This window comes from Ursus arctos, unplaced genomic scaffold (assembly GCF_023065955.2).
Source record: "Ursus arctos isolate Adak ecotype North America unplaced genomic scaffold, UrsArc2.0 scaffold_13, whole genome shotgun sequence".
In the NCBI taxonomy this organism is placed as follows: Eukaryota; Metazoa; Chordata; class Mammalia; order Carnivora; family Ursidae; genus Ursus; species Ursus arctos.
Window position 1 is genome coordinate 8,967,589 of NW_026622797.1, and position 24,848 is coordinate 8,992,436.

At 46.2% G+C, this 24,848-nt stretch overlaps 1 protein-coding gene across 2 annotated transcripts in view; it reads right to left on the minus strand.

Annotated features, from left to right (window-relative positions):
- SYTL3 (synaptotagmin like 3) overlaps positions 1-20,298 on the minus strand; it is a 79,326-nt gene extending 59,028 nt beyond the window's left edge. Inside the window, exons 1-4 of one of the 2 annotated variants that reach the window (XM_048225923.2) lie at positions 20,124-20,298; positions 11,993-12,183; positions 9,974-10,601; positions 7,824-8,042 (exon numbers count right to left, since the gene is read on the minus strand). In XM_048225923.2, the coding sequence (XP_048081880.1) occupies positions 7,824-8,042; positions 9,974-10,083 (329 nt within the window). In that variant the 5' untranslated portion in view covers positions 10,084-10,601; positions 11,993-12,183; positions 20,124-20,298. Of the gene's footprint in view, positions 1-7,823; positions 8,043-9,973; positions 10,648-11,992; positions 12,184-20,123 lie in introns of those variants that run through there. The other variant, XM_026505147.4, reaches the window with a different exon arrangement.
- Between the last annotated feature and the right edge of the window lie 4,550 nt (positions 20,299-24,848).

Consider the following 24,848-nt stretch of genomic DNA (forward strand, 5'->3'; position numbering starts at 1 on the left):
CTCCCATGTGGGCCAAAGGATTTAAAAGACTGTCATGACCCTACATACAGTTACCATCTATCATATTCCTACAGAAAGCATCGTACATACACCTTGTGGAACAGCCAAGCTGTACTGTGAGGACCACAACAGATGCCATCTCCAGGTCAGAACTAAGAAGAAAAAGACTTTACTTAAAGAACAAAAGGCTTTTCCCTTGTGAAATTGGTTTTACTGGTTAATCTCTTGAAAATGTACAGATGTCTAACTATGCGAAATATTTTACTCAATATATTCAACTTGTGAATATATTCATGTGAAACACACGAATATAGTTTCTTTTTTTAATTTTTTATTATAATTTCTATCAGCAATGTTAAAAATCAGATTAGAAAAAAATCAGGTTTTGAAACAGAAGATAGGCAGCAAGGACATGGCCCTTTATCCTTGGCACCATGCCAAAATCTTTCCTCACCGGCTCCCCTATACCATACCCAGCATTCAATTTCTTTTCAATATTTCACGGAGTTAGACCTTTTACTCACTACAAGAGCAGAAGTACTTACGATAATGATTGCAAATTATTCCATTCTCATACATGAGCTATTTGCCTCAGTGGCTTTGAAGCGGGGATTCAGTCTTTTATCAAAACATGCAATTAGGAAAATGCTGGGAATATCAGTCTGAAATTTCAAAGATTCTATTTTCCAAACTCTGGGAAGTTTTACTCTAAGCAGGAAACACAATTGCTATAAAACTTGTCTTGAAATGTCACTTGATTGTCAGTAAAAAGTATTTCACACAATGCAAAAGATATAGTACATCATCCTGAAATGATATCTTTACATCTAAATCCTAATCAAAAATGTATTTGAGCAACAACAGAAAAAATCCCCTTGAGTAAATTTCAAAATCTTATTTTAACCCTTACTGCTCTGCAGCAATAATTCAAATCCCAACCGGAGAACTGGGAACGGGGTAATAAATGCCAAGGTCTGTCTATCAATTTGCAACTGGGCACTCTTCGGTTCCTCGCCATTAGCCTCAGGCACAGAACATCAGAGACACGTGAGCAGCCCAAGCAAGTATCCTGAATTCAACAGTACTGCTTCCCACCATTTGAAACCCTGACTCTAAAATCTCTGTTCTAATTATTTATAAATGGTTATTCCTAATGAAACGGAGAGAGAACATCCCAACAAGTATCTGAGACTGGTACTTATGGTCACAGCCAGTTACAAAGCAAGAGAAAAAGGACAGGCGTCTTGTAATTCCCCAGCCAGTGACTTCGGGGAGGATGAGCAGGTTTTTTCTAGACACATGAAATTGGATACTACTGCAAATAATTTTGAAGGGAAAAAAAAAATCAGTGTGAACCTAAGTCATCAAATTCAATCTTATTTTTTAAAACCAAAGCTAAAGCAAACAAGCAAATACAAAGCTTAGTCTCCCGACATTTCAACATGGTTGTTACTCCATGCCATTTCATCGCGGGAATTGTCAGTGCATTGGGGGGAGGGACATTAAGCAAAGAAGCAAGGGCGCATTTACACTTCTTTCTCTTCTTTCCTTCTCCCAAATCACCCTCTTTTGATGGCTCCTGCTGAGAACAATATAGGCCCCCCACAACTAGAAGCGACCTTTACCCAACTCTGTTCTTCCGAGTCCTTTTCGACATGTCTTTGTTTCCAGAACCTTTCTGCTGCTTCTCTTTCGCTCTCAATTTCTTTTTGCCTCCAGCCTTATCACTTGATGCCCAGTTCACTGCGAAGATGTTCCTGTGGGTCATCGGCCTTCACCTTCCCCGGCCCCTGGCTCCTCCCTCGGGGCACTGGCGCACTGCGGTACAGCTCTCCTTTGACAAAGCATCTATGCCCACACCCCATTTCCTGCAGCCTGAGATCCAAGGTCTTCTGAGTGGCTTTTCTCCCCGCAGGCTGCAGGGAAAGGGCAGAGATCTAGAAGGGGTGGGATTCAGGAGACCAGGACTCTTGTCTAACTGACTCCCTGGCCTCGGACTAACTACCTTCTGTCTCTTAGCCTCTCATTTCCTCACCTATAAAATTAGGATAATAGTCGTCGCAGCCCCATAAGACTGTTTTAAGGTTTAAATGAAACATGCAAGACAAAAAGTTTCTGCACAGCAAAGGAAAAGTCAACAAAACTAAGAGGCAACCCACAGAATGGGAGAAGATATTTGCAATGACGCTGCAGATAAATGGCTGGTATCCAAGATGGATAAAGAACTTCTCAAACTCAACAACCAAAAAACAAATAATCCAGTCAAGGAATGGGCAGAAGACATGAACAGACGCTTCCCCAAAGACGACATACAAATGGCTAACAGACACATGAAAAAATGTTCAACATCATTAGCCATCAGGGAAATTCAAATCAAAACCACAATGAGATACCACCTTACAGCACTTACAATGGCAAAAATTAACGAGACAGGAAACAACGAGTGTTAGCAAGGATGTGGAGAAAGGGGATCCCTCTTACACTGTTGGTGGGAATGCAAGCTGGTATAGCCGCTCTGGAAAACAGTATGGAGGCTCCTCAAAACACTAAAAATTGAGCTACCCTATGACCCAGTAATTGCACTACTAGGTATTTACCCCGAAGATACAGATGTAGTGAAAAGAAGGGGCACATGCACCCCAATGTTCACAGCCCCAATGTCCACAATAGCCAAACTGTGGAAGGAGCCGAGATGCCCTTCAACAGATGAATGGATAAGAAGATGTGGTTCACATATACCTCAAAGGCCTCCTGGAACCTCTACCCAACCCGGAGGCCAGCACATCGCACCGGCCTTTTGCTCTGATTGCCCCAACCTGTCAGTTGGTTTTGCTTTTTTAAAATCGCTATCCTACAGCTTCCCCTTTCCTGATTTAAAAAACCTTCCCTTCCTCCTGGTCACACAACAAATCCACTTCTTCCCAAGGACCAGGTCTCAAGCTGATGAAGCTGCAGGGAGAGGAAAGGCCCTGGGGTCCTCCCCCCATCCGGGACCCCCGTCCCCCGTCAGTTGTGACTGTCAAATATTTTAAAGTTTTACCGGCCTTCTCTTTAGGATGGGGGTCCAGGGTGGACAAAACCAGAGACAGAACAGACAGCTGCCAAGAAAGGGAGGGGGTAGAGTACATGTTGTTATAAATTATTTCGTTCTGTCCCCCCCATACGATTTCCTGAGGCAATTCACTCCTCATAATGCAATTATCTATGGTATTTTGAAAAGCATCCTTATTTCACAATAAGGAAGCTGGGGTTTTAGAAATCACACTTTGTGCGCTTAGAGGGTAGAGTTACAGGAGCCAGGGCACGACACCCTCTTGGGTGCAGACTTCAACACGGGCGGCCTTCTCAGGAGACGGCCTCAGCCTCGTCTGTCCTCTCCTTGTGATTTTCAGCTTACGGTGAACTATTCGAAGATAAAAAAATGCCAACGCATTTAATCCCTTACCGGGCAATGTTTACCATTAGCCTTCAAATACAAATGGTTGATCGAAAAGAGGGAAGAAAATCTTAAGACCTTTCTAGATGTTATTTGGAATTGTTACCACCTCTCTCAAGAGCCCAGGCAGCTCCCAGCAACTCCCTGTCCTCCCCTCTCAAGATAAGAGAAGACTGAAGGGCTTGAGCATGGAGAACTAAAAAAGAAAAAAAGAAAAAAAAAAAAAAAAAAAAAAAAGCAAAGCCTGAAGGACATTGGCCTCAACAAACCAGAGAGACCTGAAAGGCGTGAAATGCCTGGAGTCAGCTCAGACTGAAGTCAGCTGCTGTGGAGGTACAAGGTGTGCTGTCAGGAGCAAAGAAATCTGGTTGGACAACTTCACTTCTCTTTCGATGAGGGACTGAAATTAAGCCTTGCAAAGGGACAGGAAATTCGAGGACATAATGTCAGGGGCCCAATAAACAGAACCCTCCGGACTGAGGGGGAGAGAAAACCCAGCCCCCGGCCCCTCAGTGGGTGAGCGCCCCTTCCTGATTTTGTCCAGGGCACTCACATGTCTGCAGCAACACTTAGGAGCTGTTTGCAGATCCCCAGGTCTCTGATTATTCTCCTGGATTCACGCCAGACCAATGTTTCTCCCTCTAAGTTCCACCCTGTCCTTGTGCGCACTGTCGCCAACGAACAGAAACACCCTCTCTTGTGTTGTCAAGTAATCGATGACCAGCCCATTCTTGCTTTGAAAAGTGGGAGCCCGAGCCCAACAGGCTGTTTATCATTTTCAAAATGGGTAATTCCAAATACCAATTCCATGTTAAAAAAAATTTTTTTTTAAACCTCACGATGCCAAAAGATTGAAATATGTGAAGATTCAGTCGGGCACTAAGAGAAAGCACACTCATTTCTTTATTTGAGGTTCCAATCTAAGCCAGCTTACCTCCTTCCCAAAGGCCTTAAGGAAAGCTGCACGGGAAGATGGTGGTGTAGGAAGACCCCGAGCAGACCTCCCCCCGGACACTGGCTCGGCAGCTTCCCGTGGAACAACTCCCCCTGGAGATCTGAAAAGGAGCCGAAGTGCCCTCTACAACAAAGGATGGAAAGACCACACCGAGATGGGTAGCAGAGGCAGGGACATGGACTTGCAAAAGCCCACCCCCCACCCCCTGCACAGAGACTCACAACAGGGAGGGATCTCACAAGTGCAGAGTTTCTCCCAGAGCAGCGAGGGCTTTGTGCCGCCTGCCAGACACCCCAACCCTTGGGACCTGCACCAGAGAATGTGCCCCGAAAGGTCTGGCTTAGAAAAAGCAATGAGGCTTAAGTCCAAGGGGCATGTGGTCTCACTCACATGGAGACCCAAGACCAAAGCAGGTTTGAAAAGCATCTAGATTGTATGTGAAGGAGGTTCATTTGCTAATCTGAAAGCATCTGCCAGAGGGGCGGGGGGCAGGGGGGACTCTCTCCAGAGATGAGCACCATTTCTGCACTCTCCCTCTCCCCGACTAGCGTAGGCAGGTGCACAGAGACGCGGCACTCTCCCGCTGCCTTGCTGGAGCCCGCGCGCGTGCGAGATGCCCCACGCTCCCGCTTACGGGGGCTGGAGGCTACAAGTGGGCCCAGAGTTCTCCCACAGCCTTGCTGCTGAGGGACATGCACAGCCAAGGCATTCTTCCACTGCCTTCCTAAGGCCAGTGGGCACGCTCCACCCCTCGCACTCTCCAGCTGCCTCGCAAAGCCAGCAGGTGCATGCAGCCCACACAGAGGACACCCATTGATCACCTGGCCCTGGTGGCCAGGGGGCTGGTGTTCCTGGGCTCCACAGGACTGTGACAACTGCAAAGACAGTTCCTGGCCGCCTACAACCCCCAGGAACTGAAGCACATCCCCAGTCTCCCTGTGAAAAAGGCCTATTTATTTGGCCTGGAGCTTTCGCCTGAGGGGCAGACTTCCTTTCTGCCACACAACCAAAGGTTATGAAGATGTTCTCAGAGAACACAGGCAGGGAGACAACATCCTTGCGCTCAGCACTGGCTTTGCTATGGCTCTCTGGAACCTCCTAGGAAGGAGATCATGCACTTGTCTAAAGCTCTGAGTTTTGCAACTTCCACCCAAAGGACACCTTCGGATCTCCTGGAGCTCAGCAGAGTTTATGGTTGTGGTCCCACAGGACTGGATCTATTTGCATGCTGTAAAAGCTGCTGCCTACGGCTCTGGCTTCCAATCAGCCTGAAACTAGGTTCTAACAGATCCTTCCCTTTGGAACACTGACAGATCTTGGCACACCAATGGAGCCCTATCAGGAGTAAATCAGGCTGCCTGGGCAATCACAAAGTTTGGAAAGATAACCAAGAGCTAGGGCAAGGTTAAACGACAAGGTTCATCACCCACACAAGGCCCCTCCTTTAAGATGGGGAGAGGTTCCTATTTAGAAACGTATAGAAATGAACACAGAGTGGGATGCCTGGGTGGCTCAGTTGGTTAAGCATCTGCCTTTGGCTCACGTCATGATCCCGAGGTCCTGGGATCGAGTCCTACATTGGGCTCCTTGCTCAGCAGAGAGCCTGCTTCTCCCTCTGCCTGCCGCTCCCCCTTCTTGTGCTCTTTCTCTCTCTCTCTGACAAATAAATAAATAAAATCTTAAAAAAGAAAAAAAAAAGAAACAAACACAGAGAGTCAAGCAAAATGAAGACATAGAGAAGTATGTTCCAAATGAAAGAACAAGGTAAAAATCTCCAAAAAATACGTTACTCTCATAGAAATGCATAATCTACCTGATAAAGAATTCAAAGTAACAGCCATAAAGATGCTGACCAGACTCAGAAGAAGGCCAGATGAGCACGGTGAGAACTTCAACAAAGAGATGGAAACCATCAGCAAGTGCCAAGCATTAGTCACAGAGCTGAAGCACACACTGGAGGGTTCCCCAGCAGACCAGATGAAGCAGAAGAACAGATCAGCAATCTGGAAGGCAGGGCAGTGGAGCTCACCCAAGCAGAGCAGCAAAAAGGGAAAAAGAAAGAAAATGAATTCAGCCTAACAGACCTATGGGACGACATCAAGCAGAATAATGAGTCACATTACAGAGGCCAGAGGAGAAGAGAGAGAGAAAGGAGCAGAAAATTATTTGAAGAAAAAAATGGCTGAAAAGTTCCATAACCTGGGGAGAGAAACAGACATCCATGTCCAGGAAGCCCAGAGAATCCCCAATAAGATGAGCTCAAAGAGATCACATCAAGCACACCCTAATTAAATGTCAAAAGTGAAAGATAAAAAGAGACTCGTAAAAGCAACAAGAGAAAAACAACTTGCAACATACAAGGAACCCCCATAAAACTACAGGCAGATTTTTCATCAGAAACTGGCAGCCACGGGGCACCTGGGTGGCTCAGTCGTTAAGCGTCTGCCTTTGGCTCAGAGCGTGATCCCGGCGTTATGGGATCGAGCCCCACATCAGGCTCCTCTGCTGGGAGCCTGCTTCTTCCTCTCCCACTCCCCCTCCTTATGTTCCCTCTCTCACTGCCTGTCTCTCTGTCAAATAAATAAATAAAATCTTTAAAATAAAAAAAAAAAAAGAAAAGAAAAAAAAGAAATTGGCAGCCAGAAGGGGGTGGGAAATCCAATCCAAAGTACTGAAAGGAAGAAAGCATCCAAAGAAGAATACTCCACCCAGCAAGGTTATCGTTCAGAATTGAAGTACAGATAAAGATCTATCGTGGTGATCACTTTGCAGTGTATACAAACATCAGCTCATTATGCCGTGTATCTGAAATCAATATAATGTCATATGGCAATTACACCTCAATAAAATATTTTTTAGAAAATAATGCAGCGTGCCTGAGTGGCTCAGTCAGTTAAGCACCTGACTCCTGATTTCCGCTCAGGTCATGATCTCAGGGTCCTGGGATCGAGCCCCACGTGGGGCTTCATGCTCAGTGGGGAGTGTGCTTCAGATTCTCTCTCTCCCTCCGCCCTTCCCCCTGCTCATGCTCTCTAAACAAACAAACAAACAAATAAAATCTTTAAAAATAAATGACACTACACAGGATCAGTCTAACATTCCCCATGTTAAGATTCACTTGACTTTCTCTGGAAAAGAAATTAAGCTCTTGAAAAACTTAGGCACCTAGTTACGAATTCCAAATGAATCTTAACTCCTTAGCCATTAAAAACAAATATTTGTAAATTAAAAGAAAAAAAACCTTTTTATATAATAAAATTTGTTTTTAAATTACTGTAACTTCCGAGTCTAGAAACATAGCTTCATATGAAGCCCTCTGTGAACATTAACCAATCGAACTGGAGGAGCGACGATGCTTTGTCAGCCTTTGGTCTGGGACCGTCCCCATGGCCCGAGTCCGCAGGGGGGACGTGAACGCCCTGGCCATCTCACCTGTCCTCGAAGCACACGGTGCACTTCCAGGCACTGGTATTCCTCAGGAACACTCGGCACTCAGAGCACACGCGGTGGCTGCAGCCCTTGCACACGGCCCCCCGGTTCAGCAGAAGCCCCAGCTCGCGCTGGCAACGTGCACACGACTTCTCTTTGTACTCCTGGCTCGCGCTCTTTGCTCCTCTCCACCGGAGATGCTGCAAGTGCGTCCTCAGTTTCCTGCGGCCCAGAGAGTCAAATGATAAGATATGGCTGAATGAGAGGACAGATGCCAGACACACTCCTCCATGGCGAGGGCGCCAACAGTACCACCCCTGGCAAGAGAAGAAAGAAGGGGTTTTGGCCTCCACACAACACGGCTGTGTGACCTAGGGATCTCACTCAATCTCTCAGGAAAGAGGCTCAGAGATTTTCTCCACGGTGAAACAGAGATGAGAAAAGGCTCACCTCCCATGGATGCTGGGAGGATTCAATGGCAATGCCTAAAAAGTGCCTGGCACAGAGGGTTCAGCCTCTAGTTTTGTTCTAGGCTATTCCCTCCATGTCCAAAGGACATCATCACAGTTAGCAAAGACAGAGAGAGAACAAAACAAAACAAAACACACACACAGAGAAAATGGCATCAATTTTAATACAGAAGGCATAGAAAGATCTATAAAGATATCCATGCCTGCTATTGTCATTAAGTTATCCAATAAAATTATTTAACCGATGCTATGCTTTGGTACTGTTTTTTTTTTTTTTAAGATTTTATTTATTTATTTGCAGGCAGAGGGAGAAACAGATGCCCTGCTGAGCGAGGAGCCCAATGCAGGACTCGATCCCAGGACCCTGGGATCATGACCTGAGCCGAAGGCAGCCGCTTAACTGACTGAGCCACCCAGGCATCCCAAATACTGTTTTGTTTTGGTTTTGGTTTTGTTTTTTAATGGGTGGTCAGTTCACTTCCAGTCCCTATTTCCCCGAGACAATAGTCTAAGTGCCAAAGGACCCCAAAGACGTGTTATTAACCAGAACACTCTTTTATAAAATGTCTCTGCTAGCTACCTTTAGAAGAGAGAAGCCAGTCCCAAGAAGCAAGCGTGTATTCATTCAACTTGCAGGATTTGCTCTAGTCTATACCCTCTGGAACAAAGCTTCCTGACCACAGTGTGCATATTACTTTGTTGATATTCAAAATGTTTCTAAATCACTGAAAGCCCTCTCATCATCAGAGACAATTCCATTTTGTCCAGTGTATGATATTTTTTAGTGGAAGGAAGTACAAGTACACTTAGAGAGCTTGGCGATAACAGGGGAGGATAGAAAATAACATCTATCTTCCAGTTAACCCGCAAACTTCTCTCACTCCTCAAGCATTGGGTGGCCCTGAATTTTATTTTATATGTGTATTTTTCTTGGCAGACTCTGAAAGAGTTCTGCCGTTAAAAACAAAACAAAATGAAAAAGCCGATTTCACGTACTTATTTTCCAGTCTTCGCGTCCTTTACAGACATTGACAAACAAGGCATCGCTGTTTGCAAGGGTGGATCTCGACCAGTAACAATCGGCAGTTTGATACAGTCTAGCCCTGCCTTATTAAGTGTTACACCAAACAGCGCGTGCAGCTTCCAGGCAGACAAGGAAAGAAACTTCTATTGACAGATCCGTCAGGGAACAGGCTGAACAGGTTCACATTCTATGCTCCCCGTCCCCTCCAAGCCAACTGGGAAGCAAAAGCACACAAAGAAAAAGACAGGAACGGATTGCAGCCGACCTGCTGTTTCTACGCTGCTTTCTCGGCTTTTCTGTGTGCCTTTGGTGACCCCCACCAACAATTTAGGCAACCCTGTGCTGGAGGTCTTGCCCTTGAGGGGTATAGTAGAAGCCTGCAAACCTTCCTTTGAAGTAGCAAAGAGATAAGCAGCAGACAACAAACTTAGCACAAAAAGGCATTGTTTTAAGTGAATGACAGAAGCAGCCTCCCTTTGCCCTTACTGTGGGGAGCTCAGTTAGAGGGCAGGGCTCCCTGGCCGCCACCCCTCACCAGGCCACTTGCAGAGGGGACGCCCGGATGCCCCGTGGCCAGCAAGCAGCAGCGAGCAAGCAGGTGGCAGTAGGCTGCCAGCAGGAACACCCAGACACTTGCACGCATGTGGGGAACAGCATACCGGATCCTTTCCTCCTCGATGTTTTGAACCGCCTGGTCTCGGTACAGGACCTGGAGGATGACCTCGCGTTCCAAGTCCTGGAGTGAATTCAGGCTGACTTCCCGGGCCATTCCTTCTGTCGTGCGTAGCCCCACGTCGAGTGTCACTCCATGACCGAGCACCCCTGTGCTGTGCGTGAGCTCAGAGCGCCCAGGAGAGCCCCACGTGCTTGAAAGTGCTCCTTCTCCTATTTCATTGGCGACTGTTTCGCTCGTGGCTCTTTTTTTTCCCCTTTTTAACTGCGTCACACTCCTCGGAAGAAGAAAGCCCCAAGAGTCTGCCCCTCAGCTGGACTCGTGGCTCCCAGAGCCTCATGCCACCCCAGGGAGCTTTTCCACGGGGCCCTACCGCTGCCTCTGATGTCCGTCTAACCCAAAAGCATATCTCTTTTCTGAGGTTTTGCCAGAGATTGTTATAAATCAGGCACGGCTCCAAGCAGATAATTTCTGCAAAGCAGAAGTGAGCCCCAATCCGAGGGAACTTAGAAATGGCAGTTAGAAGAGTTTCGAGGACATTCAGAAGCTAACCTTCCCCTCCAGTGCCTTCGGGTCAGCAGTAATGGTCATTAAAAGCCCAGCCAGTTCAATGCCTGCAGAAAAGACAACAACAAAATGGCCTCATTTTCCTGGCTTGTGTGTGTCTGCGGCATTAACTTCTGGACACACAAAATGTTCCACGCAGACCTTTGTACCTTCTGCCATCGTGATAATGTAAGATTTTAAATTTTATTAAATTGGCCTTCTCATGTTTCTAAAAGCCACAAACTTCTAAACTTTAATTATTCGAAGATGAATCTGGTATCTCCAGTGATCAGAGACGCATAAAGGCCCATGTTTAATGTACACCATCCTAACTGAAAATAGATTAGAAGAACTCAGCGTGCTCAACACTTAGCTATTAGTTTTACAATTACCTTCCAAACTCAAAAAAAAAAAAAATTAATCAGTTGGGGGTGTTTGAAGGAACATCCCACAACCTCTATCTATCAATTATTTATGGTTTTTAATGGTTTTCAAGGATGTCTTACGCATGGGGTCTTGTTTCTGTTTAATGCTGGTTGAAAGGTTCTGCTTACGTTCCCCTGCTTTTTTTTTCTGCACTGGAGACACTGGGCTCACATGACCTTCAGTTTGTTCCTCCCCTCAACCAGGAAGACGGTGTTGAATTGATAAAACACTGGCTAGATGTGTATCAATGAAATGCAGAAAGTGTAGACCAAAGCAACATACTTTCTGTAACACCATTTTGCTATCAAATCGACATGAATTCCTTAGTAATGAGACGTCCTTTCAATGCTTTAGAAGCTAAACTTTTGTTGGGCTTCAACAGAAATTCACATTATATTAATTTATGATCCATAACAAATTATTGAATAAGAGGTTAATAGAGCCCTAAGGGATCATTTTCTTTAAGAAAAAAAAAAAAAAGGTTAAGAATCTCTGCTTAATCTTTGGTAGTCTGGTGAACCCTGTGTATTTAAATGCATAAAATAAAATACATTGAATTACAAAGGAAATCGTTTATACTGAAATGTTTTAATATAGTAAAATATATGTTCATTGATGTATGAAATGAGATCTAGCAGTGATCTAACAACTACTGTAATTTCAAAATAGTGATGACTATAAGTAATATTTTGAGATATCTACAACATACATCGTAGCATGAAAATATGTGTGATTTCAATTAATGACAGTTACCAGTCCTTCTAGTTCTACTGTGGTTTGATGCCTGTATTCATAATGGAAAGAAATGCTAAATTTTAGTTAGAGGTAGATAAATAAAGATGTAATCTTTTTCCTGTCCAAGTTCATGGCCCTATAGGCTAAGGAGTCATGGCTTAAGGGAGTCTACATTACTCTATTGTGGGACAAGTTAAAATGCACAGCTCACCCAAAAGCACAGGTTGCGTGAAGAGTAGGAAGACGCAGAGCTCTGAAAGGGGCACTCTTGGCCTCTAGTCTTCAGGGAACTACTCACCAGTGCCTGCCCTCAAAAGGCTTCCAATCCAGAAGGCGGGAAAAGGACAAAGCAACAAGGACTCTGGGCTCTAGTCCAGGCTGGCTGGTGATCACCGTATGACTGGTGCAAAGCCTCAATCCTCGTTGGTCCCCAGTTTCTGGATGAACAGATGGAACTCGCAGATCTTAGTTCCCCAAGGCTTGGAGTCTCTGGAAAAGAGGAAAGCAATACGGAATAATCAAGTAACAAATGATAAGGTGCAAATTGGCCAATATTTGGCAATTTTATGAGCCAATTTCTTTAAACTTGCCCCTTGGTTCTTCTTCCTTCTTATTTACCACTGGACCAAGAACTATACAGTTGACCTGACTCTCAAGTATTTTAAATGAACATTTTTGCACTTGGCTCAAAACACATGATTTGCGGGCACCGAGTGTGGTTTTTATGCTCCACTCTCTGGCTTTGGTCATGCGGTACGAGGGTGGAAATGACATTGACGAGTGGACTCACTGGGGGGAGTCCTGGCACACACAAATGTTCACTCATTCAGGTGGCTGGGTTTTATAGAAATACAGATTCAGTTATCACATAAAAACATTCCTCATACTTTCAAATCTTTGGCTGTGGCCTTCAGTGGGAAGGGCCCTCTTCATGGGTGAGAGGAGCTCACCCTCCCCCCCAGCAGCCACTCACTCCTACGTATGGAAAAGTAAAATTTGGTTTGTTTCTCAGATCCATCCATCCATCCACCCACCCGTCCAGTAAATATTTATTGAGGACCTTCCAAGTGCCAGACACCGTTCAAGTGCTTAAAGCACATGACTTGACTGCTGATTTACACTCTATTCCATGTGAAACAAGACTATGATGTTGCTTACGCTGAAAGCACATAGACGATAATGAAAATAAAGTCAGAGAGACATCAGCAGGTGGAAAGAGGAGCTCATTCTACCAGGAACCTGCAGTGACAGTCACCGTGTTTGAGCATTAGATGCATTTCTGACCTTCCTAGTTGCCTAGGCAAAACCAAACAAAATGAAACCAAACAAAAAAATCAAGGTGACGTATGTCATTCTGATAAACCAAAGGAAGATGAGAAGGACTTCCTCGAGCTATAAAGTGCATAGACTGCGGACACAGTCAATGATTCGAGCCATGGTTCAGCAGAAGCAGCAAAACTGTACTCGAGGGATCATTATTATGCTGATCGTACAGCTAAGAGGTTAGCGCCAAATCATAATTCACTGAAAGCATTTCAAATAGAGATCGAAACACGGTGTTTTCTGGTATTCCAAGGTGATGCTGGCATAAAGCTTAGAAAACCAGAGGGTGGGTGTTTGGTACCCATCCCCATATTTTTGATTCTTGAGTTTCAGATATTTGATTCTAGCTTCTGTAAACCTTCAGTCATTCAAGCCCTTGGTCAATATTTACTACAAGTAAAGCCTTCTATCGCTAGATGGAAATTACTTTTTCCTTTAACCTGAAGGATCTGTCTCCAGATCCTCTCTAAACAAGGGGTGACTTTTTGAAATGATGCTGTTGGTACTGTAGGGAGCATCACGCCAGGGTCATCAATCAGCAAGATTCACAGAAACCAAGTAAGATGTTTTCTCTTTGGTGTCCAGGGTCCTCCTAGCATCCCACTGGCTTGGTGGCTTGGATACTGCATTTACCACGTTTGAGCCACGGTTGTTTCACCTCACTGGGACTCGCCCAGGATGTTCATGGGGCAGTACCACACTTTCCTCTTTAGAAATTTCTGGGGCGCTTTTGGTTGTGACAGTGACAAAAAACCATCTTGCATCCCCATGCAACTGTTGACTACCTTACCAGATAATTCAATTAGAAAAAAAATTATAATTATCCGATCAAATGTAACTCATATAAACACAAAGTATATTTTGCAGGATTTTAATATATTAAGAGTTTTCCAGAATGCAGCTATTGTGTGGGGCGCCTGGGTGGCTCAGTTGTTAAACGTCTGCCTTTGGCTCAGGGCGTGATCCCGGCATTCTGGGATCCAGCCCCACATCAGGCTCCTCTGCTGGGAGCCTGCTTCTTCCTCTCCCACTCCCCCTGCTTGTGTTCCCTCTCTCGCTGGCTGTCTCTCTCTCTGTCAAATAAATAAATAAAATCTTAAAAAAAAAAAAAAGAATGCAGCTATTGTGTAGATTGAAGGAAAACTATATTTGTTTCACTTAGAACCTTAACAAGAATTGTTTATCATTTCAGAAAGTTGCATCACCAAAGGCAACATTGCTCATAGTATCCAAATGACTCCTGCCATAGGCTGGTAACAATCTGCATTTGTAGATGTCATATTCAACGTGATTCTATTTACACAAACATCGGACAACTTCACTGGATCTTCTAACATAGGTTACATGTCCAAGTTCACATTATATGGTAAAAATATATAGTTTATAAAGTCCTCTTATTTCTCTTTTTATCACGATAATTGTGTTGTAGTCCTAGTAGCGTGTAAGTAGTTTTTAGTATACATGAATTCCGTTCTGGATAGTAAAAGGTGAACTACAATATATTTCCTATAACGAGTGAGCACGGAGTTTCATAGTTTTAAGGGGCACCTAAGTGGCTTGGTCAGTTAAGCGTCCAGCGCTTAATCACAGGGTTGTGAGTTCGAGCCCCGCACTGGGCTCAGTGCTGGGCATGGAGCCTACTTAAAAAAAAAAAGTTTCATAGTTTTAAGAACCACTGAATTAGAAGATCCAATCATTTCATTTAATTATATAAATTAAGTTATATAATTCTCTTGTTCATGGTTCAACACATTACGGGGCTTATAGGAGAATGGGGTTTGGGAAAGACAGAACGCTTGGTTCTCATTGGTTGTTGGGTGTTTGGGGGGCTTCAGTTTATGAATTTGCATATGCAATTTCAGGTCTGATCTCCAGGTTGTAGTTGAGAGCTCAGAGTTCTCCTTTCAATGCAAAATATTTGAATTATTTCAGCTGCGTTTTTTCAGTCCACTTGAACGGAAGTTCTGGGGCTCTTTCTGAGCTTTAATCCAGTTAGGATTTGAATTCTTAGAAGTTTTGTGTCAACTGCCAACCTGCACAGTCTGCTCCGTGATCCATCTTGCAAATACTCAAAAATGCTTCACTGAAACTGTTCTTAGCTCATCATCTACTTATCCGAGACAAAGTGCCCCCAGACTCCTGGCAACGATTTACTTGTTTTTAATTTTTTAAAGTTTTGTTGTTGTTGTTGTTCAGTGAACTTCCTAGTCCATAGAGGTTTCTAGGGTGGCGGATGGAGTCAGTGGGCAGCATAAGCCCATGGTAAACAGCAAGAAAAATCAGAATTTCAACCACCTCCTGGCATTCGCCGGGTGACGTGTACCTTTCCGTTAGGATTCCACTCCTAGTCACCTGTAGTAGAAACCATGTTGGAATATTCTTCATATTCTTCGAAACATGGATAAAATAGACACACTTCTCTCACGGATGTTTTGATTGTTGTGATGTTTCGAAGCAGCACATAGAAGTAGGAAAAGAATGAGGTGGGATCTGTGAAAATCGGCTGCGTGTTGCTAGCTCTGTGTTACGGACCACCGTCTGGGATGACAGAGTCAGGCGGGAGGTTAACATCTGTAACCCTCATGAGCGGGTCACAGGGAGAGCTGCTGGGGGCAGAGCGGACTGAGCCCCCTGGCTTGCACGCGGATGGCTATCACCCACGGGAGCAGCAGTCACAGGACTGAGTGGATGGCAAGGCAGAGGGAGAAGGCGACAGGAGGGGACAGAGGTGAGGCCTCGGTGAGGCCCACCGAGCCTGGAAGAGGAGGAGGAGCTGGTCTGAGGAATGGAGAGGGCGTCTCTCTAGGTGGGGACAGTGTATTTACCAACACTGGGGTGGGAATGTTGCATTCTTCCTCCAGCACGGGAGCCCAGCTTCTCCATTGCCCATAAACCAGCTCCGAGGCACAAACATGGCCTTCCTGACCCCCCCTCCCCCCCGATCTGGTGTCGTCCTACTTCTGCATCCCCACTGCCCAGTGAGCGCTCCGACGCTCCTGTGGTGAGCTCATTCGAGACTATTCCCCAAGCACATTGTACATTTGCTCCCACGCTTCCCTCTGTCCACCAAAATCAAATCCACTCATAGGCAATAAGGGAACACTCGGGAAAGCAGGTTTGGAGCCTGACTGTGTGGGTGAGTAGCTCGGCTCTGTCCCTTACTAACTGCTGGGTGAGTTACATAAACCTGCTAGGACTGAATTTCCTTATCTACCCAGAGAACTACCGCTCCTCCTTCACGGAGCGGTTGTGAGGATGAACTGTGTGGATACATATGCAGTACTCAGATCACCGTGGCAAGCATATAATAAGCAGTTAATAAACAGTAGCTGTAATTATTAGTAGTAATAGTATCATTATCATCAATATTAATCTTTCAAGGTCCAGATTAATTGCTACCTAATTCAGGAACTTTCTCCTTATTTACAATCAAAATTAGTCACTCCTTCATTATAACACCCTTTTCCTTCGTATATTTCTCTATCAGGACCTTGACTTCATTCTGGCTTGTATTCAAGAGTGCTTTCCAGTGGTGACATTGGGATTTAGTGATCCCTCACCAGCCAGCAAGTAGGTCCTTAATGTGTTGAGAAATGCAGCGAATGTTGTGACATGCCGGCTAGCTTGCAAACCAGGAAGCATGAATTCAAGCAGAGTAGGAAGTCAGGACAGTCAGGTGAGCAAGCAAGCACCCAGCTCTGAAAGCTTCAGCCTTCGGGAAACTGAAAAGCACAGGAAAATCTGAGTTATTTTGGAATCTGAGAAGCATGCTACAAATTGTTTTGTTTTAATGATCTCATGCAGAAAGTCATAGCCTCCTGGCAGGAGGGATGAAGTCTCCCAGATCCATTTTTCTGAGGTGCTCCTTACGCAGTCATTGTCCCGTTCACCTGGCAGGTTCTTAAATTGCATTGATTTTGTCCCAAGGAAAGAAGTCGGGCTCTGTTCTTACCTACAGGGAGCCCCGACCTTCTTCCCATTGCACATTCGTCACCTTGCAACGGTGTCTGCCTCTGCTTACAGCACTCCACGACCAGTCTAATTCTATGTAACAATTAAAAACAGAAAACCAATACCACAGCACCATTTTGAAGGAAAAATCTCTCACAGCTTCTTAGAGAAGCCTTCTACACCAAACTGTCCCATCTCCGCATCGGTTGGGGTACCGGACAACCTGGGATCGAACCCAATTCCCTGGCATAGACACGTGCTCTTGGGCCAGGTGCTGAATCTCTGTGAGACTCACTTTCCTGCTCTGCTCCTCCGCGCTCTAGAGAAAGCTGTCCCTGCTTCACAGGGCGGATTCAATACATCATCCAGGTAGAGACCTAGCGCAACGGCTGGAATGAAGCAGCGAGACTCAGGAACACTCCTCCCTGCACTTTGCACCTCCTGCGGGAAGCCCCCAAGCAGAAGCAGCCACCAGACATTTCTCGGGGATTGACAGGGACAAAGGCAGCCGGGGGGCGGTGCTGGGGTCCCCCCCTAAATGCAGCACGGTACTTCAATCCATTCTGGTTGCATCCGGTCACGCTGCATCCCGGTGCAACTCCGGCATCCAGACACAGTGGGGCTGTGGTGTTCAGGGCGTGGGTTCAACAACGTGGGTTTATAGGCCTTCCGTGTGCCGAGCCATGTGCCAGGCATGGAGGACGTACAATCAGTAAGAGCCAATCCCTGCATCCCAGAAGTTCACATTCCAGCCAGACAACGGACGCGTGAGCACATAAACTATAACACAGTGATGGGTATAAAAACACAAGAATCTGGGCCGCCTGGGTAGCGCAGTGGTTAAGTGTCTGCCTTTGGCTCAGGGCATGATCCCGGCGTTATGGGATTGAGCCCCACATCAGGCTTCTCTGCTATGAGCCTGCTTCTTCCTCTCCCACTCCCCCTGCTTGTGTTCCCTCTCTCTCTGGCTGTCTCTATCTCTGTCAAATAAATAAAATCTTAAAAAAAAAAAAAGAATTACTTGAAGGAGCCTTTAAAAAAAATAAATAAAAAATAAATAAAAACACAAGAATCTGCAGAGAAGGAAGATGCTTGGAGGGAGGCAAGAGTCTCCATGCAGAGCATGCCGAAACGGCGAGGAGCAGGGGCCCATCGTGTGGGACAACTTTGCCAAGGGGACAAAATAGTCAGGTTTTGAAATGACGCCGGCTTTCCTTCCTCGGCCTCACAGCAAAGCCTCACTGGCTCTCAGACCTGCCAACAGGGCAGCACGAGGACCGTGGGCCTGAAGGAGAAAAGGAAGGAGGCCAGGAAAGGAGTCGTTCTCTGCCTGCAGGCAGGGGCCCCTGTCCTTCCACCCTGTCACCTGTCATCGCTGAGCGGCTGGTCATCAGCTCGCAGGTGAGAAAGCTTCCACACCTGCCCGTGACGTGGGGGACCGGGACGGTGGCAAGGTGGCAAATTGCGGGGGCGTGTGTGCACGTGACCAGGACTCTCCACGCTGCCGGGACATTCAAGGGAAACTGCAGAATGTTCTCAAAGCCTGAAACCCACAGCCCTGCAACGGCGCGGGTCACCTCGGGGGCCACAAGCCCCGCTGCTCTGCTCTGACCACAGCGGTTTCCTGGAGAGGCTGCAGCTCGAGAACACAGCCCCGTTACCCTGCCCGGGATGTAGGCAGGGGACCCGGGTGTCACGACCCCGCCCCTGACGCCACACACAAGTTCGTCCCTTTTTGCTCGAGTGTGTTCTTTGTGGAAGCCTGTCGCAGCCACGAAGGACACCGGGGTACGTGGCTGAGGCAGGAGACGAACACAAAAGCTTTGGTCTCTGTGGTTCCAACAGGGCTGGGTTCGTTTCTGCCGAGGTGAGGCCAGATGGGTGTCTATCAGTTCTTGTCTCTCCTGTCACTTCATCAGAAGTGGGTTTTCCGGGAAGCTGGGGAGGCTCAAGCTTCAGCCTCCCCTGCTTGCACGGCACGTCCAAGGCCCCATCCCTGGCGTTGTATTCGTTTTCTTAAGAAAGTCTCCACGACTTATATAAATGTCAAGTCCTTAATATATGAAGTTGCCTGTATGTGCAAATCTAGAAATCTAGAAGACCCGAAGCCTACCTGACATAGGAGAAAGGGGGACGAGCTTCATCTTGCCACCAACACCCCCCCAAAAGTGCAGTTTTAGAATCAAAGTTAAATACTGACATAGAAAGCCATGATTTCTATGGCTTAAACTTGACCTCTTCTTAGGGAAGCATGAAGAAATGAGAATTAAGATTATTACACTATTAGAGATCCCACTATAATAATTGTCATCCTTTTTGTTGGACCAAAAGCAACGATTTATTTAGCACTTACTCTGGGCCAGTCTGACAAGGACTCTGCATACATTACCTCAGTCTTCACTACAGCATTGTGAAGTAAGTACGCCCATTTTACAGATGAGGAGGGCGAGGCTTGGAGCGATTAAGTCATTTACCTAAAATCACACTCGGATTCAAAGTCTGATGTTTTATTCAAGCAGAAAAGCTAAGATTAGAATCTCCCACTATCTTGGCCGAGTAATCTTCTTACATGGATTCTAACTTTGTAGTAAATCCTTAATATCCAGTGAGCATTTTCCTCTCATAATCTCTTCTCTTGCTGAGAAATGTGTTTGCAGGTTAAGGAAGCTTAACCAAAAGAAATTTAAATGAGACCCTAACTAACTTACTTTTTTTTAATTTTTAAAGTACATTTAGGTTCCTTGTCCAAACCAGAAATATAGGGGATCGAAACAATCAATCTAGGAAGTAGATTCAGAGCAAAATGGTAACAAACCATCACGAAGTTACGAGCCACAGAAGAAATCGAACTGCAATAAAGCCAACATAGATACAGTCAAGACAAACACCACCTCAAAAACGGTTCACACCATGTAGCTTTTAGATGGTGGGCTTTTTTGGTTGGTTTGATTTTTAACGAAGTCTCAAGGACGTCCCTGAGTAGCACAAATGCACGCTACTCCATAAATTACAAGTCATCCTCTGTCCAATGTATCAGGTTTTGTCTCCCACCTTCTCGGGGTCATTGATTTAGGCAAAGTTACAAGCGCTGTAATCTCTACCCGCCCGGCCCTCGAGCAACCTCCCCGAATGGCCGGGCTCCCGTACCCTCCTACCTCTGCATCGGCTTCACAGGAGACAGGGCCGCCTGTCCTGGAGAGAAGGAAGTCAAGTTTTCTTCACGTTGGAACAACTGACGCATTTCTCTTTCCTTCCTGTCGGGCCAGAGCCGAAGCAGCGAACCCTCGGCCCGCCCCGCGGCGTCTGCGGCTCCCCCACATCACCAAGGACCCCGGAGCGCGCGGCCCCGAGCCACACCCAGGGGCTCCCGCGGGCCAGCAGCTGACGTCGCCAGCCGGAGGGCAGACCAAGCTGACGCCCCTGAAATGCTTCACTCCTACCCAGGAAACCTCAAAAGAGACTAGAGGCTTCAAATACTCACATGTGTTCCCCTTTACAAAGGGTTTCACATTGACCTCAAGTGTGAAAGACGAGCGACACTTTGAAGAACAGCTATGAACTGGAGACAACAACTGGCAGCCACTTTGGGGGGAGGGGGTACACTGTGCGGAAGCATGGCGTACGTGTGGAACAGGACACAGATTGTAAGCACGCGCTTGACAGGTTTGCCCAAAGTGAACACACCCCTGGCGAGAACGAGAACGATAACAGCACCCCGGAAACCCCTTCGTCCGCCCTTCCCAGTTACTACCCCCCCCCCACCCCCAGGATAACTGGTATCCGGACCTCTGACACCATTGATTCGTTGTCCCGTTTCGTGTACGTAACGTATAGAATATTAACTCCTCTGTGCCTGGTTTTCAGGGCAGCATCCCCACCCGAGTCAGCCACACTACCGCACGCGCGGTCAGAAGACCGGCCTCCGCGCCTCGCAGCCCAACGTAACGCCGAGGCAGAGCTGGGAATAAAGAGGAACAGGAGCCTTCCTGCTTTGCCGGGCAAAGGAGGCTGCAGTATCTCCTTCAAGAAACTGCCAGCCCGCCTGGAGGAGGGGGCTGGGGGGGGGGTTCTAGGGCGGTACAGGAGCTAGCTGGTTTTGACAGGAATTGTGTACTCGCCCCCGGCCTCCTTGGTCCTGTCTTTAGGCTGGTACTGGGATCCTGAAATAAAAGGCTAAGAGGGGAGGAGGGCAGGTTTGCGGAAAGGAGGGAAAAGCTTCCTTTAAAATAGCGCTTTGCTGAAGCGTTAGCGCAGCCATTTTGATTTTTGTTCAACTTTAGGTTTTGAAGCGGTTTCACGTGTAGTTACAGTTTGTTCGTTCTTGTTGTGGCCTTATATCGTACGGATATATAAAAAGTTACTCTGCTGTGCTACTGACGGGTATTTGCACAGTTCCTCATTTGGGCTGGTCTGAATGGTGCTCTTATGAACATTCTCATGTGGTGTCTGGGTGACTACTCCACGTGTCTGTTGGCTCTGTGCCTAGAAATGGCATTGTTAGCATGTGCTCACCATGAGTAGATGCTGCCGAATCGTCCTCCAAAGTGGTTGCACTAACTTGTGCTGCCCCAGACAAGTTCCAGTTGCTCCACATCCCCCCGGTACTCGATGTTATTTGCCTTTCTTATTTTATCCATTCTGGTTGGTGTGTGCTGGTTTGATTTTCATTCCCCTGATACTGAGGGTAGCTGAGCACTTTGAGCATTATTTTATATGTTTATTGGTGATTTGGATAGGATATCTGCTTTGATGCAGGGCCTGTTGAAGTCTTTTGCCTATTTTACTATTGGCTTGTCTGTTATTGACTTATAGAAGTTCTTTATATATGTAGGATCAGAGTCCTCTGTCAGATATTTATATTACATAGACCTTTTCCCACTCCGTGGACTTGTTTTTCCATTTTCTTACTGGGCTCTTTTGAGGGTTTCAGACTCACTTTTGAGGGTGAGCTAGTGTGAACTCCAATGCAGAGAATGATTCAGGCAAGTCAGATGACGACCAAAGATGAGGTGCACTGTGCGGCCTTGGGAGTCACCAGATCTCTGAACACTCCTGGGCTTGGCTTTCCTCAACTGTAAATGAGGTTCACTTTGCTCATTCCTCTGGCTCTTCAGTTCTAAAATCTCATTCTTCTGTGGCCTGGGAATGTTGACCTGACATGGTGCATTCCACCAGGTGAGGACCAGGGGTGGGCAGGAGGGGGGTACTGGGTTGTAACAAGAGGCAAGAGTGAATTGAGAGGGCAAGCTTTGGGGTGAGACAGAGCAGAGTGACCTTGAACAAACCGTGTGACCTTTCAGAGCCATTTCCCAGTGAGGGTCACAAGCTTCCCTTCTTATTTTCGAGTCATTCCATTCACTCACAGATATTGATAATGAGCATCAGGCACTGGCGGAGTGACCATGGTTGGGGACCCCTGGCCCAAGAAGATCTCTGATACATAAAAACTGTTTAGTAGTCATACTATTATTTGTAGGCTAAGATACTAAGTAAATCCATTTAGGAATATTTGGAAGAAAATGTTTCTGGAATAGGGTACCCTATAATAATTATTTCCAAAGTATGTGTATTACTTAGCTAGAGCTGCTGCAACGAATACCATACACTGTGTGGCTTAAACCACAGAAATTCATTTCTTCATAATTCTGGAGTCTAGAAGTTCAAGATCAAAGTGTTGGTAGGACTGTTTGTTTCTGGAAGCCTCTGTCCTTGGCCTATGGACAGCCATCTTGTCTCTTTGTCTTCACAAGATCTCTCTGTGCCTGTCTGGGTCCTAGTCTCTTCTTCTTATAAGGATGTAGTCATACTGGATTAGGGCCCACCCCTATGAACTCATTTTAACTTAACTGTCTATTTAAAGACCCCCATCTCCAAATACACCTTATTTCCAAATATAGAATGTCACATTCTGAGATACTGGGGGTTAGGACTTCAACCTATGAATCTGAGGGGGGACACACTTCAGACTGTAACAGCAGGATATAGTAAGAAAATATTAGAACTTCTATTTACATTAATTTTTTAAAAAAGCTAAAACTCAAACTTGATTCATGCTTAATAAATGCAGTCATAGTTTAATATATCACAATGGAAATAAACATAACTTTGGGATACACGCTCAAAAATTGTTCCTGCTAGAGGAGCAAAATTAAAGAAGTTTGGAGACCACTGGCCTAAGGCCTCAGGCTACAGTGGACAGTAGGGAAGGGCTGTAAAGATGGGAGTTGAGGGGCTCTGGTGGCTCTGTTGGTGGAACAGGCAACTCTTGATCTCCAGGTTATGAGACCGAGCCCCACGTTGGGTGTAGAGAGGACTTACAAATAAAATCTTTAAAAGACAAAGAGATAGGTGTTGAAAATGAGCAGATAGCAATTAGATCCCATCTGAAACTAAAGCAAGGTGACACAGGGCTGACCTGGGGATTAGACCACAGTAGCAGTGGACGGGAAGAGTGCCAGAATTGGTGAGTGGGCAGGAGTTGGGCAAAGAGAGTGAATGTGATAAATCACCAAGGGAAACCTTCTGAACGCTCTGTGTGGAGGGCTGCAGCCCTCTTCTTCCTTAAGTGTCCCTGCCTGTAAACTCAAGCTGGTCAAGAGACTTGCTCTGGATGAAAACGTGAGCAGAGGTGACCCCTGCCTCTCATGAGCAGCACCTCCTAGCCAGCACACAGGCCACTGTTCCCTGTCCCTTCCTCCGCTCTCAATGATTCTGGCATGGAGAAGACATGGATGGAGCCATAGCAGACGCTTGATGGTCATGTCGTATGAGTGACAAATACAGCTTTGTTGTTATCAACCACCAAGAGTCAAGGGCCATTTGTTTCTGCAGCTAACCCAGCCTATGCTGACTGATGCAACGTACTTTTTCACATACACAGAACTGAGCAACTATTTCATACCTATCATAGCATAAAAATCAGGGCGCCTGGGTGGCTCAATCGGTTAAGCCTCTGCCTTCGGCTCAGGTCATGATCCCAGGATCCTGGGATCAAGCCCCGTGTCAGGCTTCCTGCTTACTGGGGAGTCTGTTTCTCCCTTTCCCTCTATCCCTCTCCCGTGCTCGTGTCTCTCTCAAATAAATAAATAAATAAATAAATAAATAAAGTCTTAAAAAAATCAACCAGTGAAGAAGAAATGCCGGCTGGAGGCCCCTACTGTGCCATAGGTTACCCTTTAGTTGTTGGCTCTTGGGCACATAGGGTCTCAGGGATGGGGCGGAGGTAGCTAGGGTCAGGAGGAAGAGGGACCCAAGGGGCTCAGAGGGACTGCCTTTTCCAGGTGGCACGGAGGGACTGCAGTCCTACCTGCCGGCGCTTCCCAGCTGACAGCAGATCCAAGTACTGTCATTTCTTAGCTAACCCAGCGCCTGTGTAATTTCATAGCAGAGGACTCTCACTTTAGATATGTGTCAGCCACAAGCTTATTTTCTTTTCCATTTCAGCACTAAATTCCTCAGGCCTGAGTGTCTGGCATTGCCATCTTTGCCATCGAATTATTATTATTATTATTATTGACCTAGTGTGACTCCACGGTACATCTGAGGAACACACTCATGGCACAGGGAAAGGCAGGAAAACACGAACATCCACACAGTTGGATTTGGAGGGTGAGGGGCTGCAGGTCATAGACAACACTGCGAGACCCAACTGTGCCTGGAAATACTCTTTTCTCAGGTGACGCAGCTGTGCTGAGTAGGCACTGGCAATGCCAATCCCTGTCTTGAAGAGTTTGTGTTTAAGAGACTTGATTTGAAGGAAGAATGCACACACCATCTGCCAACCTTTGCCTAACCCCCACCTTGCAAAACAAATCAGAGATTCACTCCACTGACTTAGCGCACAGAAACTCAACGTTACTCTAAAATACGGCGGAATACCA